Here is a 17303-nt window from a genome sequence, read left to right as displayed (position 1 = left end):
TCTCTCATCATTGTATGAGGTAGGCATTAGCGTGAAGGGTCTTGCCCAAGGACCCACACTGGATGATGTCATTGTGCTCATTTTCTCTGCCACAAGTGGGATTCGAACCCTCGTCTCCCATATGCCAAACCGATGCATTATCAACTGAGCATTACCAGCCGCTAATATATATATATATATATATATATATATATATATATATATATATATATATATATATATATATATATATATATTTCCATTTGGAGCATTTGTCCGCAGTGATTCGCAGAAAAACATGCCGATTTTGAGGTTAGCCTCAACCTCACTGCCCCCGAATAGCGACATCTCTATTCAAACATCGCGTGTGACGCTTTGTTTAAACATTACCCCTATTTCAAGTCACCGGAATAAAACGGAGATCACAATCGTGATTTCGAGCGTGGTTTCTGATGCATTATGATGATAAAGCGCTACCATAGAAGGACTGATCTATTATGTTTTCTTTCCCTTGCAATTGTGATTTGTTTTAGCATACCTAATCTAATTATACACCTGACTTTGATCCTTTCCATTTTTTTCCTTTTTTTTTCTCCCTCAGATGAGCCATTTGATTAAGCCGCCCGAGGGCGATTCGTTTTAACGCACCATTTCAATGTAACTGCATCGTTTGTACCATATTTTCTGGTGTATAAAGCGCACCGGAGTATAAGGCGCAACCCTAATGAATGGTAAATTTTCAAACTTGTTCCATATATAAGGTGCACTGCAGTATAAGGCACACATTTAATGAATGAAAAACACTTTTCCAAATATAATACAGTGATACCTTGGCTTACGAACTTAATTGGTTCCCAGACAGTGTGTAAGGTGAAAAGTGTGTATCCCAAAAATTAATTTTCCCATAGGAAACCATCAAAATGAGAATAATCCGTTCCCGGGTGCCCATAAAACATAATTTTCTACTAATTTTGTAAGCCTTAAAACTACACAAAATATACCTTATTTTATGTATTATAAATGTGCTATGGTATTATAATTAAATAAATAAACTGTACTGTATAATAGTCGTTTTACTTACCTTTGTGATGGTCGGGAATAGAGGACCAAAACAAGCCGGCTGCCATTTTCTTTTTGGAGAACGGGATTGTGGCAGCTCCGTGTGTATCCCGAAAAATAGTTCGTATGCCAAGGTAAAATTTTCATAAATTTAACGTTCGTAAACCGAAAAGTTCGTAAGCCAAGGGGTTCATAAACCGAGGTATCACTGTCTATACATACCATATTTTCTTGTGTATAAGGCGCACCGGAGTATAAATCGCAACACCAATGAATGGTGTATTTTCAAACGTGTTCTATATATAAGGTGCATCGGAGTATAAGGTTCACCTTCAATGAATGAAAAACATGATCGAAATATAATATATAAATAGATACAAATTTTGCAAATATAAGGCACACCACACTACACTATAAGATGCTTCAGTAGAGGCTGGGCTTATGCACTACTTCTATAGGGTGGGGGGTAGTCGGTGGATGCTGACAGCAGTTGCGAGACCTGTTATGGCTCAATATAACTTCACATCCAAGGCGCACCTGCATATCAGGCACAGGATCATTTTTTGAAGAAAATGAACGCACCCGGGTGCGTCTTATACAGCGGAAAATATGTGTCAAGCCTTCCAATAGTTGCGTCATGTCTACACAGCTTTTCCAGATTAATAGTCGATCCCGAAAGACGTACGTACCCCCGAGTAGAATATGGCTCGCGTTTTGCAGCCATTCTGCGGCTAATTTCACACACGCTAATCCTGTACAGAAAATACATTCAAATCGCACGGCATCGGATTAGCGCTTAATTTGGTGACACGCTTGTAATCTAATTGCCGTATCCTTGCGTTCTGTGTTTGACGAGTTTCTTTGCCGGCTCGTGTCCTTTACCTCCGGCGAGCTCCCGGGGGGGAGGACCCTGATTCCGTATCCTAGCCTGCCGATGTATCACCTCCCGCATTAGGAAGTAATGGTCTCCTCGATTGCCTTCCCGACAAGGCGAAAAGGCGAGTTTGGGGAAACATCAAGGTCGTTGAGAGGCCCCAAAGTCCCCGAGGGAAATAGTCTCCGACGGAGTCTGTTTACAGTCATTTGGCCAATCGTCCGCAAATGGATTCCCAAGGGACTCAGCGAATGGCTGATGTTTTGCAAGGGTTCTTTTTTAAGGGGTGAGAGGAGACTAGCAAATAACTTCAATGGCAGTTCGCAAGCTATATCGGGAATCAACTGCAATCGCAATACATTACGCAATCACTCCAAACTGCCAAATCATTATCGATGTCTCCAAACGCTACATTGCGCCTCCATTTGTGTTCTAAAGGCATATGACGTGCTGAACTCATTCACTGCCAGCCAGTGTCCACTCCAGTGCCAGGGTTTTTGTCATTTTCATTCAAATTGTAGAACTCACACAATATTGAGTTTTAGGACGAAATAAACATTCAAATCAGCGTAAGAAACCTTAGAATTTCTTCTTTCAGCAGAAAAAAAGATGTAATTCCTAAATAATATGAGTCTACAGTTATCTGAGCTTGAAATGGGGGCGGCTGTACAAAATACAATAAAAAAACATTGATTTATATCGCACTTTAACAACAGCTGAAGCTGTAACAAAGCGCTAAGATGGACACAACGCAAATGCTAGCCTTTGTGGAAGCGAAAAACATTGCCAGAGGTCTGACCAGCGCTTAATCGCAAGAAAAAGCCAAACCCAAACAAATTGGGAACGTTGTTAGACTGTCACACTTTTAAATTCCCGAATAAATTCAGGAATGGCAGCGAATGAGTTAAGAATGTTGAAAAATACAGAAAATGAACCGAATAAAGATTCATGATGGCGAGTGAAGTAATGAGCAATCAGCATTCCGGATCAAGTGCCTCCGGGATATCTTCTGTGGCCTGTCGTCAATCACCGACTCCCCCCCTTCTTCAATGCCTGACTTGTCACCAAAAACAATTGCGGCTTCAGCTCCAACCTGTCACTGCTCATTTCTAGGAATTTTCATAACAAATCAAAATCCGTATGATGGAGGGCCGACACGGCAGCATCACACGCGAGGTGACAACGGGGCTGTCAAGTAGACACGCAGAAAGATCACGGAACAGCGGTCTCCTTCCTGACGGATAACAGCTAGACGGGATTCGGTTTCAAGGGCGACTGACTGCCAAACAACAAAATGCAACACGTTCACGTGATGTGCGCGCGTGCGTAATGTTAGGCTAGGATTACAGGCACTTAGCTCATATTGATATACTCCCCTCGCAGGCGCAAGCACCCCTTTCTCTGCATGCTGATTAGACAAGCGTGAGAGGGGAGGCTGCCGGATCAAGTGCGTGGATTGTAAATAGGCCGGTTGTGTGCGCTAAAGACTGCTGTTGTCTGATAAACACCCAATTCTCTGAGACGGCCGCCGGATTCGCGGCAGTGGCCGTTAGTCCTGCCTTTTTAATTGCTGGCAGAAAAATAAGCATTTTAGTTACTGACTTCTCCCTCCTCCACCCTATCTGTGCAATTTGTTAGTGGTCGGTAAACAAGGAGCTTTGCTGCAAACTGATCCGGTGACGACGAGAAAAAGAATTCTGCAGCCTGATCTAATGCCAAAAAACAAACAAACAACTATTTGTTTCTACTTTTTTACTTGTACTTTTTTCTACTTTCATTCCTTTCATCAGTTTGCTGCTGTGAAATGGACATTTCTCCACTGCGAGACTAATAAAGGCAAATCCAAATTCAAACAAACAAACAGTCCCTTAAAGGACAACCGACGCCATTTTTTTGTTTCCTAACTGACATCAGAAAAGTGTTTTATAGCATATAAAATACCCAAAACATGCAGGCTGATATTTTTAGTCAAATGCAAAACACCAATAAAAATGACTTAGTGTCCCAAAACTACTTCAAATTGACGCCGGAGATGCCAAGTTTCAGAAGGTCCCGCCCCCTTGTTTGTGACGTCACGCCAGGATACTCCAGACAAAAAACAATGGCTTCAGAGAGTTCAGATTCGGAGAAGATGCTTTCTTGTTGCTAGTCCAGTTATGAATATGATTCAAATAGTTCTGAAGAGGAAAGCATAAATATTTGCAATGGATTAAAGAAGTCCTCACGTATCAATTCGAGCCGCCAGGATACCAATGTAGCGTCCCAGAAAATGCACAAGATGGCGTCTAAGCGGCGTTGGAAATGGGCTACTTTGTCTGCTGGGAATTTGTGTCAACTAGTATCAAATAGTAGTCTTGGTGCAACACACAGCTATTCTCTATTGTGTTATTTATGTGTTTTTCTTCTAATTCGCCACCAACACGGATCAACATGAAGTTTTCAGACCAAGCAAAGTACCCAAAATGCATTGTGTGTCGCATTCTCAGACAGGGGCGTTCCAGACGTGATGTCACGTCAGGCATCGTCATAAACTCGAAAACAGGACTGCCGTGGAATCTTTTTAAAATGCGCTCAGTAGAAGTCATTTGAAGTGATTTTACTAATTATGGACACAACTTGTCCGGTGGCGTCGGTTGTCCTTAAAACACCAATGAATAATAATCTGCATTAACTCATTGAGTGCCAGACGTGCAGAAATGTTTCCACTCCAGTGTCAGGATTTTTGTCATCGTACTCGAATTCCAGGACCGACAGAAAATTGAATTTTAGGACTGCATAAACATTGAATTCGTTGTAAGAAACCTTAGACTCTCTTCTTTAATCAGAAAAAAATAGTTAATTCCCAAGTTTTATGGGTGCAAGTGGGGGTGCCAGTACAAAAGGCAAATTCTGCCCCCCCTTGGAAGGGAATAATTTGCCAGAGGTCTTACCAGCACTTTATCGGCACCGGAACAAATTCGGGAATGGCGCTCCATGTCATATTTTCAATTCCCAAATTATTTTTTTATATATTTTTATATTATATTTAGACAGCTTTTTCATTCATTGAGGATGTGTCTTATACACCGGAAAATACAGTAGTTTTCAAATAATGACTGTTATAGTGGTTTACAGGGGGCAATTTGAAATTTTGGTTGGGACTTTAGCAAGCATCATGGCATTTGACATACTTGATTTGCTTTCACGGACTGAAAAAAAATAATATGCGGGCCAGATTGGGCCCCCGGGGCCTTGACTTTGACACCCGTGTATTCGACCCAAAGTACAGTCTATTATCAAAGTATTGAAACGACGTCAAGGAACTATGTTGAAGTGAGTGGAGTTATTTAGTTAGACTGAGTTCGTCATCCTATTGGTTGCCGGATTTCATGTCGTTAAATTGGCTTTTTTTCGGGTTTAGAATTCTGGCCTGGAAAATGGGAAGGGCAGCGTCAACAAAGCCGCTTTGTCAACATGAGGCCTCAGCGGTTTTTATGGGGGACACAAAGGACAAGCATGCGACTAATTGTAGTGTGAGCGGAGGGCAGCCATGCCAAAGATTTCTTCACGATCTTGGCACTTGCTTATACGCTTGTGTGACCTTTTACACTTTGTGTAAAAGCTCACATGAATGTCGGGAGATGAACCACATGCTGCTTCACAGAGTCAAAAGACAAATCCATTAATAGCTTGACGCCGGGGAAGCAGCCCGCAGCAAAATGGCCTTTGCGTATTGTTAGGTGGATCACTTCTCATATTTCATAGCCCCCAACTGCTCATTGATTTTGGCCAAATTAGGATATCGATCAGCCATTGTGGTAATCAACGTGGATTTAATCACAGCACAGGATGTAATTGATCCGAGGGTGGGGGAGCTGAGAACACGGGTTTGGGACATCTTTAGATTCGCTTGCAGGTACACATTTCTCCCTTTGGCGAAGAATACAGCTCTTTGCCTTTTGGCGGGTTGCCAAAGCAACAGGTGGCACGGTAACTCCTGACTGGGATGCCGTTTTAGACAATCAAGTGTCCCGAGGAAGCCGATATAACACAACGGTGGTAAATTGAGGAAAGCAAATAAGTCAATATAATGAGCACGAATCATGACCATATTTTATCAATTAAAGCCGTACTTCACGACTCGCTAAAATAATCACAGCCAAAAACGAGACAACTGAGAAAAGGGGGAATAAGATTTGAAGATGAAGATTTTCAGATGAAAGAAGAGAGTCAAAGGTTTCTAACGCTGTATTAAATGGACTGCGTCTGTAGTTTGAAATTTCAATATTCTGGAATTTGAGTGAAAATGACAAAAACCCTGGCACTGGAGACACATTTTTGCACATCGTCTGGCAGTAAATGAGTTAAAAATACATACATTCTTTCACATCCATCAGGGAAAAAAATGTAATAGCAGTGCGTGTATGGGATGAATACAAGTAAATACAGTAAAGTCTCGTTATATCGATATTCAAGGGAGTCCGAAAAAATATCGATATAACCGGGACTATCGATATATCCGACCCTGTTTGCATGTAATTTTCTCCGTGCGTGCATAGAAATAGTATCAATATAACCGGGACTATCGATATATCCGATATCGATATAACGAGACTTTACTGTAACTAAATAAATAATTAAAGAAAGAATGAAAGAAAGAAAGAAAGAAAGAAAGAAAGAAAGAAAGAAAGAAAGAAAGAAAGAAAGAAAGAAAGAACATGGTAATAAATAAATAAATAAATATAAATGAATAAATAAACGGATAAACGAATAAATAAATAAATAAATAAATACATACATACATACATACATAAAAACAAGTAAATAAATAATTAAATAAATAAATATATATAAACAAATAAACAAATGAAAAAATAAACGGATAAACGAATAAATAAATAAATACATAAAAACATGTAAATAAATAAATAAATAAATAAATACATGTAAATAAATAAATAAATAAATAAATACATACATACATACATACATACATACATACATACATACATACATACATACATACATACATACATACATACATACATGCATTTTTGATCCACAAAGATTCAATTGAAGAACCAATTTGAACGCTTGCTAACCAAAAAGGCAACACCAGCCAAAGCGAGCAAAGCCACTTTTTTCGAGCGCACGCTCATCGATGTGTTTGCCCGGGGAGCCAACAGACGGATTGGATTTGTTTTGTCGCATCTCCCCATTATAGCACTTTGTAAACTGTAATCATATAGTCACATCGCCTATTTCGAATAACATCATACTTTGCTGCTTTTCACCTTCTGTGACCACTGTGGAAACATCTATTCTTGCAATCCGTCTACATTATGTCATCTAAAAAAAAAAAAAAAAAAACAAGACTATGCACATAAATGACATGTTGACATTTTATTTTTAAAAGACAGAAGTGACTCAGGCTAAGCAACGGACGGGATGTGTTGATATCTCCCGGGGGAACCGTTGTTTGGTTTACTCCCTACGCAAAAAAAAGCTCACATCTCGACGGAACTTCTGTCTGGAAAAGTTCATATTTGCAAAATAAATGCGCCGTAGTCCATTCAGCCGCATGGGCAGGCGTGGACTTTGACATGTTGTTGGAGTGACTCATCCTTTCAGGGGAAATGAACGCGCCGTAACATGAGATTGAGTTTTGTTATAAGGCAAAAAAAGTACCATTTTTCCGGTGTATAAGGTGCCAAAGCCTTGATTTTTCTTCAAAAGATGACCCAGCACCTTATACGCAGGTGTACCTTATATGTGAAGTCATATTGAGCCACAACAGGTATCACAACTACAACATTCCAGCTTGCACAAGTCAGCCCAGCCTCTACTTTAGCGCCTTATAATGTGGTGTGTCTTATACTTGATTTTTTTTATATATTCACATATTGTATTGGGAAACTTTTATCATTTATTGAAGGTATGTGCGCCTTATAGTCCGGTACACCTTATATACGGAAAAAAAGTTTGAAAATACACCATTCTTTGGGGGTGCGCCTTATACTACGTTGTGCCTTATACACCTGAAAATACAATATATATATATTTTAAAGTTTATGTCACAGCTATAAATAAATATATTTCCATTTGGAGCATTTGTCCTCCGTGATTACCAGAAAAACATGCCTATTTCACGATTAGCCTCTGCCCCACTGCCCGCGAATAGCGACGTCTCTATTCAAACGATAACCAAAACATTACCCACATTATGATTATAAAGCGCTGCCATAATAGGACTGACCTATTTTGTTTGAGTTCCCTTGATGGAAAATGTGTATATACAGTGTATTTATATTGTCAGTGTCTGAAACTCATGACAAAAAGTTAGCGGACACCAGGGCAGACAACTCTGAAAAGTTGCCTGCCCGGCCATAAAGTCGCCTGCCCCATTTTTCACAACTTGAAACACAATAAGATGACTAATTGCAAAAAAAAAAAAAACGAAAACAAACATTTTTGCGAAGTATAAAGGATTTTTTTCAATTAATGAAGTACCTACCACAAATGCTCCCTTTCTTAATTTATGGTAAATATTCCTTGCTGAAGATTTTGCTCCAGTTGTCGTCATGGTGCACAATGCAATGTTTGCGCGTTACGTTGTGTGCTTAAAGGACACAACGTCACTTTTTTGTTTTTTAACTGACATCAGAAAAACGTTTTATAGCATCTACAATACCCAAAACACGCAGTATGATATTATTAGTCAAATGCAAAACACCAATAAAAATGACTTAAACTGTCCAAAATCTGCAAAAAATTGAGCTGCGAATTGGGCATTTTCAGAAAGTCCCGCTCCCAGTTCGTGACATCACGCCAAGACGTGTTGCATTGCTAGTGAATCAAAACAATGGCTTCAGATTCGGATAATATGCTTTCTTGATATACATCCAGTTATGAATATGATTCAAATAGTTCTGAAGAGGAAAGCATACATGTTTGCAATCGATTAAAGAATTTATTTGTGCCATTTTGAGGCAACATTGGGCGGAAATCTCTCACCCAAAAAAAAGAGGCACAAAACGGCGACCTCCTGTGGCCACCTCCGTTTCCACAGGATGATAAATTCCTTATATGGCGCTTGGACGCCCTTTTCTGGCGGCTTTTGGGTGAAACACGAGGTCCCCAGACCAAACGAGTACAGCAAAATACATTGATGTGATGGAAGGACCGCTACAATGTGTCTTTTTTACGGTCAGGGACGGCCTTTAGTGACGTCACGTACGGACTCGTCACCAACTCAAAAACAAGACTTCCTGAATATTCAGTGTGAGTCTTAAAATGTAAAATATAGCTATATGCGGTGGAATCTTTGTAAAATACGCTCAGTAGAAGTCATTTGAAGCCATTTTACAAATTATGGACACAACTTGTCCGGAGATGTCGGTTGTCCTTTACAGCCATGTGGACTCCTCTTTCTAAGCGCATTTCAAAACTCTCAATACATTTTACTGTCACTGTATAGTCCGAAGAACGAAACAGGCTTCTGATGGGCTGCAATTTGCATAATTAGCACGGCAGCCAATCATTTTTTTCATTTCATTCATTTTTCAATGATTTTTTTTCATTCATTGAAGGTACAGTACGTGCACCTCACAGTCCAGTGTGCCTTATATATGGGAAAAGTTTGAAAATACACCATTCATAGGGGGTATGCTTTATACTCCTTATACACCAGAAAATATGAAAGGTGTGTGCAAAGTGAGTATTTGGAGATAGTCGTGCAATATTTGTTATGCTTTTTTTCTAGTCGGCATTCATATTCCCAATATACATTATGTAGACTACCGCTATATCTGAGTCGCCTAACGAGAACAGAAGCTCCTTCAAAATCTTCCTGTCACTGATCCAAACATGACATTGAGCATAACCCGGAGCGTAAGAGTATAAGATGCCACTCACCAAATGGTTGGGGGCTCTGATCCCTCCACCTCCAGGTAGTCATACTTCTCCTCAGTGTGAAAGTCTGTAAAGACGACAGAGATGGTGTCTCCGGGTTCGGCCAATAGGATCCAAGTACAGTCGGCCTGGTTACCATAGTTGCCGGGGTAACCGGGACTGGTCACCACCCCACTGCCGCCCCGCACAGTGCCCCCACATGTGTCCTCAGCTGTCAATCAAATCAGAGTGACAAATGGAAAAATCGAGGTTAGGGAGAGGAGGAGGAGGAGGGTGGATTTATTTCAGTTTTTGTGTTGATATTTTCGGTCAATTCTGGAAAAAAAAAAAAAAAAATGGGAAATTGATTTCCTTTACAACAAAGCAGCCGAATGCCCCGCCATCTCCCTCATCCAAATGGGGTTGCCAAATGTTGTTTATGACCATTTGGTCCAAGAAAAGTAGCATTAAAAATGGCGATAACCATATTTGGAGTGAGGTTGTTGGGCGTTAGACTGAAGTTCTCATGATCAACACCCAAATGACATTTGACTCTCTCGCCCTCTCTCTCGTCAATTGGCAATTCGCAAATATTGCAACAATTGACTGATTTTGCTGCGTAACAGATAAAGACACATGGATCGGTGGCGCTGTGCGAACGGCATACATTATGAACATAATTTATACGGAGGACAGGGTTGCGACATTGAATGGCATTGAACCATTTGGCTTCAGATGTTGTGAGTTAGCAACATCTGTTAGAAATTGGTAACCCAGTGTAAAAAAAAGATACAATGTCAAAAAGGATGTAAGACTGGGAATATGTACAAATTCAGGAGGTGACTCAGATAGACAAAACAGTCTTACAGACGACAAAAACAACTACAATGCAGTTATGACGTCACTCAACAATCAAACGTCAAGCTGAAATCACAAAGCCATACCGTGACACCCCCAAAAAAAAAATTAAAATACAATAAAAATAACCAAATAAAATAATTCACAAACACAATAAATAGATCAGAAGCACACAGTCGCGCGGTAGACAGGAAATACAGCATGCGAGCTGAGAATAGATGCGGGGATCACAGGAAGAGGTCAGGCAAAACAATACAAGATGCGGGATGAAAGAAGGAGAAAATAAATAAAAAATAGCAGGATTTAAGCATTCGTTTTCAATCTCGCCTTGTGTCAAATGTATTGAAGATGTGCGGCCATATAAAATAACAAATGTTAAAAGTTGTGTAATTGTGTTTGTACGTACTGTTGGCCACTATTTACTCACCACTATAAATACGTTTTGTTTTGCTGGTGGATTTTTTTTTTCTTCTTTTTGCAACCCCGCAGGCTACTTTTGGTCCCGTTATCGCAAACCGAGTCTCAAAATGAAATGTCGCACAGACTCTGATGACAGTTAAACATGTTATGCTCAGTCTATCTGATTCCATATAGCCTGCAGACAAATAGCGGACTGACGCGACGTGGTTGGGGAGCCCTGGAGAGTCCTCGTCAGGTACTACTTTAAATCATTCACGGCCAGATGACACGTCTGTGTAAGCTCTCAGTCGTACAGGAGTGGTCCATCGATGAGAAGGTTTCTTCAGCCGTCATCTGTACAAAAGTGAAGGTTTCGGACGTTTCGCCTCCTATCCAAGAGGCTTCGTCAGCGAACTAAAGTCTGACTGGTCGTATCGGCCCCATTTATATATCCCTAATGTCCAGACCTGGTGGCGCCGGACACAGCTATGATAGGTCCCTACTCTCAGGTTGGGGGGGGTGCGCATCATCTGGCAGGAACTGATTGTTCCTGCCAGATGATGTGCAAAAAAAAATGTGTCCACTCCAGTGCCAGGGTTTTTGTCATTGCCACTTGAATTCTAAGACCCACAGAATATTGAGGATTGGGACGACATAAACATTTAATACAGTGTTAGCATTTCCCTTTTTTCCCCCATGTTAGCGCTAAATTCTAGCTTCAGCTGTTGTTAAAATGCTACATAAACCAATACAGACGCTCCCCAACTTACGAACGAGATCCGTTCCGAAATTCGTTCGTTCGTAAATTCGTTCGTTAAAAATGAATTTGTTCGTAAGTTGAATCAGAATCAGAATCAGAATCAGAATCATCTTTATTGCCAAGTATGTAGGACACACAAGGAATTTGTTTCCGGTAGAAGGTTCAGTGCTATTTTTTGGATGGTATATATGTTTAAGGCTTATATAAATATGTTTAGAGTTTATTTATGTATGGTTAAGGTTTATATAAGTATGTTTATGGCTTGTATAAGTAACCTGTATTGGTTTTTACAAAAAAAAAAATCAACATTTAATAAAATATATGCTCTATAAAGATATGTACATGTGCAACTGGAGACAATACTACATATGTTACAAAAAAATGTTCGTATGTACCATTGTTCGAATGTCCGTAAATAGGAGAGTGTCTGAATGTATGTATTGCATTGTATTTTGGACAGCCGCCCTCATTTCAAGGACATATAACTCCAGACCTATATAATTTAGGAATTAACTAACTCTTTTCTGATGACAGAAGATAGTCTAAGGCAGAGGTGTCCAAAGTCGGTCCTCGAGGGCCGCTGTCCTTCCTGTTTTCCAGCTATCCCAGGAGCGACACACCTGATTCAAATGATCAGCTCATCAGACAGCTCTGAAGCAGCATCAAAATGGTCCTCATGATTTGAATCAGGTGTGTTGCTCCTGGGAGAGCTAGAAAACAGGCAGGACGGCGGCCCTCGAGGACCGACTTTGGACACCCCTGGTCTAAGGTATCTTACTCTGAATTGAATGATTATGTAGTCCTAAAACTCAATTATTCTGTGGGTCCTGCAATTTTAGTGAAAATGACACAAACCCTGGCACTGGAGTGGACACATTTCTTGCACATGTCAGGCAGTGAATGAGTTAACTACTGTAATCCCTAAGTCTGTTTTTGCCCAGTACATGAAAAAGTGCAATACAGTAAAGTCTCGTTATATCGATATCGGATATATCGATAGTCCCGGTTATATCGATACTGTTTCTATGCACGCACGGAGAAAATTACATGCGAACAGGGTCGGATATATCGATAGTCGCGGTTATATCGATATTTTTTCAGACTCCCTTGAATATCGATATAAGGAGATTTTACTGTATTTTCATCTTAATTTTTCTTCGCTGTATTTTACGGCCTTTCTCCATCATCCTGCTCATTTTATTTTGAAACCCCCTTTTTCACCGCTCATTTCGATTAATACCGACGAACTAGTATGACAAGCGGCAACCTGGTGACCAAAAGAACGACAATAAATCCCCAGGGGAAATCTCAAATCTCCACGCAGGTTTTTTCTTGGCATCCTCTCGCCCCCTTACAAGGCATCAAGGGGGGCTTTGATCCCTTGCTTCTTATCTTGCTTATCCCCGCCTGCGTTTACAATAACACCCCCTTACTGCACTCTCATCAATATCCCAGTCATTGTCATATTGCTTCTTTATCCCTCTCTGTCTCGCTGTGTGTTACCTGAACCCCCTCCCTGTGATTGCTTCTAATATTTTTTTCTCTCTTCTTTACTTGTCTACTCTACCACAACCGCCATAACTCCATCTCCCGTTAGCATCGCAGACACCCCCCATAGCTCCCTTGTAGCACACATATTCACAAAACATAGCGGGTTCAATCAGCCAATATCAGCGTGAAGGGATTACTGCCCATGTCGATCAAAATCATTTTTTTCTCCTCCTCTCTCCGTCAGGCTGCATCCATCCGTCCCCGGCTGCTCTCTTATCTACATCAAACCAGCCGTCCATCAACCTCTCGATCCGCAGTATGCGATACTGCTCCGTGGATAGCCATCCGTCTAACTCGTCCTGCAGGAAATAATTAAAAGGACTAAATATGTGCAAAACAGCAGCGTATTTCTCCCTAACAGCTCCTCCTCACCATTTTTATGTTTTTTCTTTTTAACCTGACATAAAATGTAACGCAAGCAGTTACTCCCACCCCAGAGTAAACATAGCAAATGCCTCCAGACACAATTTATCATAAGACCCCCGCCCCTCCTCTTTGCCACGTTTTACTCTCCGCCATTTTCAAGAATAAAGCTTAATGGCTCATTCTTCAGGCACAACTCCTTAAAGTTCCCCGACGTTGCCCATCACGACTTCTAGGAAAGACGTCTGCCTCCCTGGCGATCCCGTTTCTACTTGGATTGATGCTGTGCAAGGAATCTGATGCCATCTGACACCATCTGGCCTTCGACTCTCTCTTCCCAACTAACCTCCACCCCCTCAAAATAGTCCATATAAGTCATGACCGTGAAAACAGATACGTCACGATACTTCATTATTTCGATCCGTGTTCACCGATAGTGGGACATGGATCTTGGACAACTCCCTGGAGCGATTTCACTCACAAATGAGCAGATACAGTAAAGTCTCGTTATATCGATATCGGATATATCGATAGTCCCGGTTATATCGATACTATTTCTATGCACGCACGGAGAAAATTACATGCAAACAGGGTCGGATATATCGATAGTCCCGGTTATATCGATATTTTTTCGGACTCCCTTGAATATCGATATAACGAGACTTTACTGTATATTGGACAGTGATAAATTGCTAACGGGATGCTTGTTTTGTGGTGCAGAAGGTCCCCAATGAATCCCCACTGTCCTGAGAGAGAAGAGAAATAAAAAGTATGCAAAATATTTTTTTTTATACTGCGTGTGTTCAAAAGTTACATCTCGGCTCAATTACTGTAATGCGCTTTACTTTGGAGTCAGCCAATCCCCCATTAGGCGTCTCCAGCTGGTCCAGAATGCCATTGCTCACCTCTCGACTGGTACTCGTAAGAGGGAGCATATAACACCTACTCTGGCATCCCTTCACTATACATTCTTTTCAAGATCTTATGATTTGTTTTCAAATCTTCGAATGGCCTCGTTACACCTTACTTTCCTGAGGTCATTCACTCCCTGGTGCTCTCTACTATCTTTGTGACTGTTTTATTTCCTGTATAGTATAATAATAGAATCAAATTATTTAATAATATAATCATTTCTTTGCCGCGGGCCACATTCTGGTTACGGTTTCCTTTCTAGGGCTGATATGAAATTGGGGAAACCGTGAGAATGTTTCGTCTCCTCCACATATTACATACACAGTAACTAGTTAATAACTAGTTTTCAAATTTTAAGTCAAGAATAATGACTTTTATTGTGGTTTACATACAACAATTTTAAATTTTGGTCCAGACTTTAGCAAGTATCATGGCACTTGGCATGCTTGATTTGCTTTTATGGGCCGAATAAAATGATGTGGTGGTCCATATTTGGCCCCAGGGCCTTGACTTTGACACCAGTGCTGTATAGGATAGCTGTCCATGTTAAGCGCTTTGTTAGACTTCCAGCTGTAGCTAAAGAGCTGTATAAATCAACATGTATTGTAATGTATTGTAAAAATAGGAGTTATTTGAAGCGATATCATGATAAGAACAGAATCAGAATCATCTTTATTGCCAAGTATGTAGAACACACAAGGAATTTGTTTCCGGTAGAACACGCTGCACTAGTATCGGCGTCAAAATCGTCGTCAAAAAACATCAATAATAATAGCTACAGAATTTTTTTTTTTGGGGGGGGCGGCTTTTCACAAAAATCACGCTGCCCTTTGTACTATGTCCTTCTATCCCAGTATGATCGTACAGGTGATATTTACACACACAAGAATGAATTGAGCCAGTCTGCTATTATCTGTGTGTTTTTCACCTTTCACACCCTCCCCCCCCAAAAAAAAATACACAGCACACCGGGTCATCGCATCTTGCTCGTCAGAAAAAGTGGCAGCGTCTCTAGCACGCTGGCGCATCAACAGTCAGTGCGGTGACCTTCAGCACCGCCCACCATCTGTCGACAAATCACAAAGCAGCTGCTGCCTGCCATTCAACTAACACGGCCGACATTTAGCCCAATTAGAGCAGAAGAGCGATGGAACGTTCCATCATACAGGGATGACGTCCAATGATGGATGACGTTTTTAATTCTGAGAGCGTTTGACCTCTGATTACATTCAATTTCCAAGTTGGATAAAATCCGTATGACATTACCCCGCTATGTTTTTGTTTTCGCGCAATTATGGATAATGTTTTTACACCCCTAAGCTGCGCGTAATTGTCCGGGGTTGCATCAGTGTGCAGAAATGCTGCGCTCTGAAGCTCCAAAATAAAACCATGTCACTGTTTAGATGGCCGTGATGGCCATATTACAAGGGTAATTTGGACACTTACTTTGGAGAAAAAAATTAATATAGTTTTGAAATTCGAATATGTAATTGCCATTTACAATCATTAAACCCTACCTGTCACGGTGAACATTTTGAAGGCCTTATTTTTAGAGTAATGGATTCTTCTGAGATTTTTTGTTTAAGATCCGCAAAATCGCGAAGCATTTAACTCATTCACTACCAGAAGCCAGGGTTTTTCACTCAAATTGCAGGACCCACAGAATTTTTGGGCCGACACAAACATTCGATACGTCGTTATAAACCTGAGACTCTTCTTTTATCAGAAAAAAAAATGTAATTAATAAGTTATCTTGCGTCTGGAGTTATCTAAATTTGAAATTTGGACAGCTGTACAAAATACAGTAAAGTCTCGTTATATCGATATTCAAGGGAGTCCGAAAAAATATCGATATAACCGGGACTATCGATATATCCGACCCTGTTTGCATGTAATTTTCTCCGTGCGTGCATAGAAATAGTATCGATATAACCGGGACTATCGATATATCCGATATCGATATAACGAGACTTTACTGTACAATACAATACATACATATTGATTTATATAGTGTTTTACCAATAGCTGAAGCTGTAACAAAACGCTAACATGGACAAAAGGCATATGCTGCCCCTTTGTGGAAGGAAAACACATTGCTGGAGGTCTGACCAGCGCTTTATAGGCACCCCAGCAAGAGAAAATCCAAACCCGAATACATTTGGGAATGGCAGCGAATGAGTTGAGGAGTTCCCTGTTTGAAAAACATCTGCGATTAACACCTCACAGCTAAACGGCAGCCTTTGCCATGACCCTTTTGTTACAGGTCGGCATGATCCCCTCGAGTAAATGAGCCAAATCAATTTGCATGTCTCACAAATGCTTCATTTCTCTCTGCGTGGTTGATGGAAAGGCACCCCCGCCGCTTTGGATTTTATCTTCGCCGAGAATAGCGATAAGAGGCAGGGTAAAGTTAAGGGTAAACGAAACAAGCGAGACAAAACAGCGTCTGTCTAAATCGGGATGAGGATCAAGACGAATGATTCAAGTGCTTCCCCCATTTTCTCATTTGGATGTTGCGCGAGAAGAGTTTAGAAATGATCAAGCCCGACGACAAACTCCTCAAGTTGTGATTGATCGTCTCTAGCGCTCATTCGTCCTGCTCGCGTGACTTGCTATTATCCGCCCACACTTAAGATGTATTTATGTGTGTGTGTGTTTACAGGGGGAGGAAGGGAGAGA

General features: G+C 40.7%; 1 protein-coding gene across 2 annotated transcripts in view; it reads right to left on the bottom strand.

Moving 5' to 3' along the window:
- csmd3b (CUB and Sushi multiple domains 3b) overlaps window positions 1–17303 on the bottom strand; it is a 291556-nt gene that overhangs the window by 155249 nt on the left and 119004 nt on the right. For both annotated transcript variants that reach the window (XM_089023141.1, XM_089023140.1), the window contains exon 5: window positions 9806–10013. In XM_089023141.1, the coding sequence (XP_088879267.1) occupies window positions 9806–10013 (208 nt within the window). The remainder of the gene's footprint in view (window positions 1–9805; window positions 10014–17303) is intronic.

This window comes from Hippocampus bargibanti, linkage group LG20 (genome assembly GCF_051943395.1).
Source record: "Hippocampus bargibanti isolate YZ-2025 linkage group LG20, ASM5194339v1, whole genome shotgun sequence".
NCBI lineage: Eukaryota > Metazoa > Chordata > Actinopteri > Syngnathiformes > Syngnathidae > Hippocampus > Hippocampus bargibanti.
Note: the sequence above shows the minus strand (reverse complement) of the source record. Positions and strands in the feature narration are given on the sequence as shown.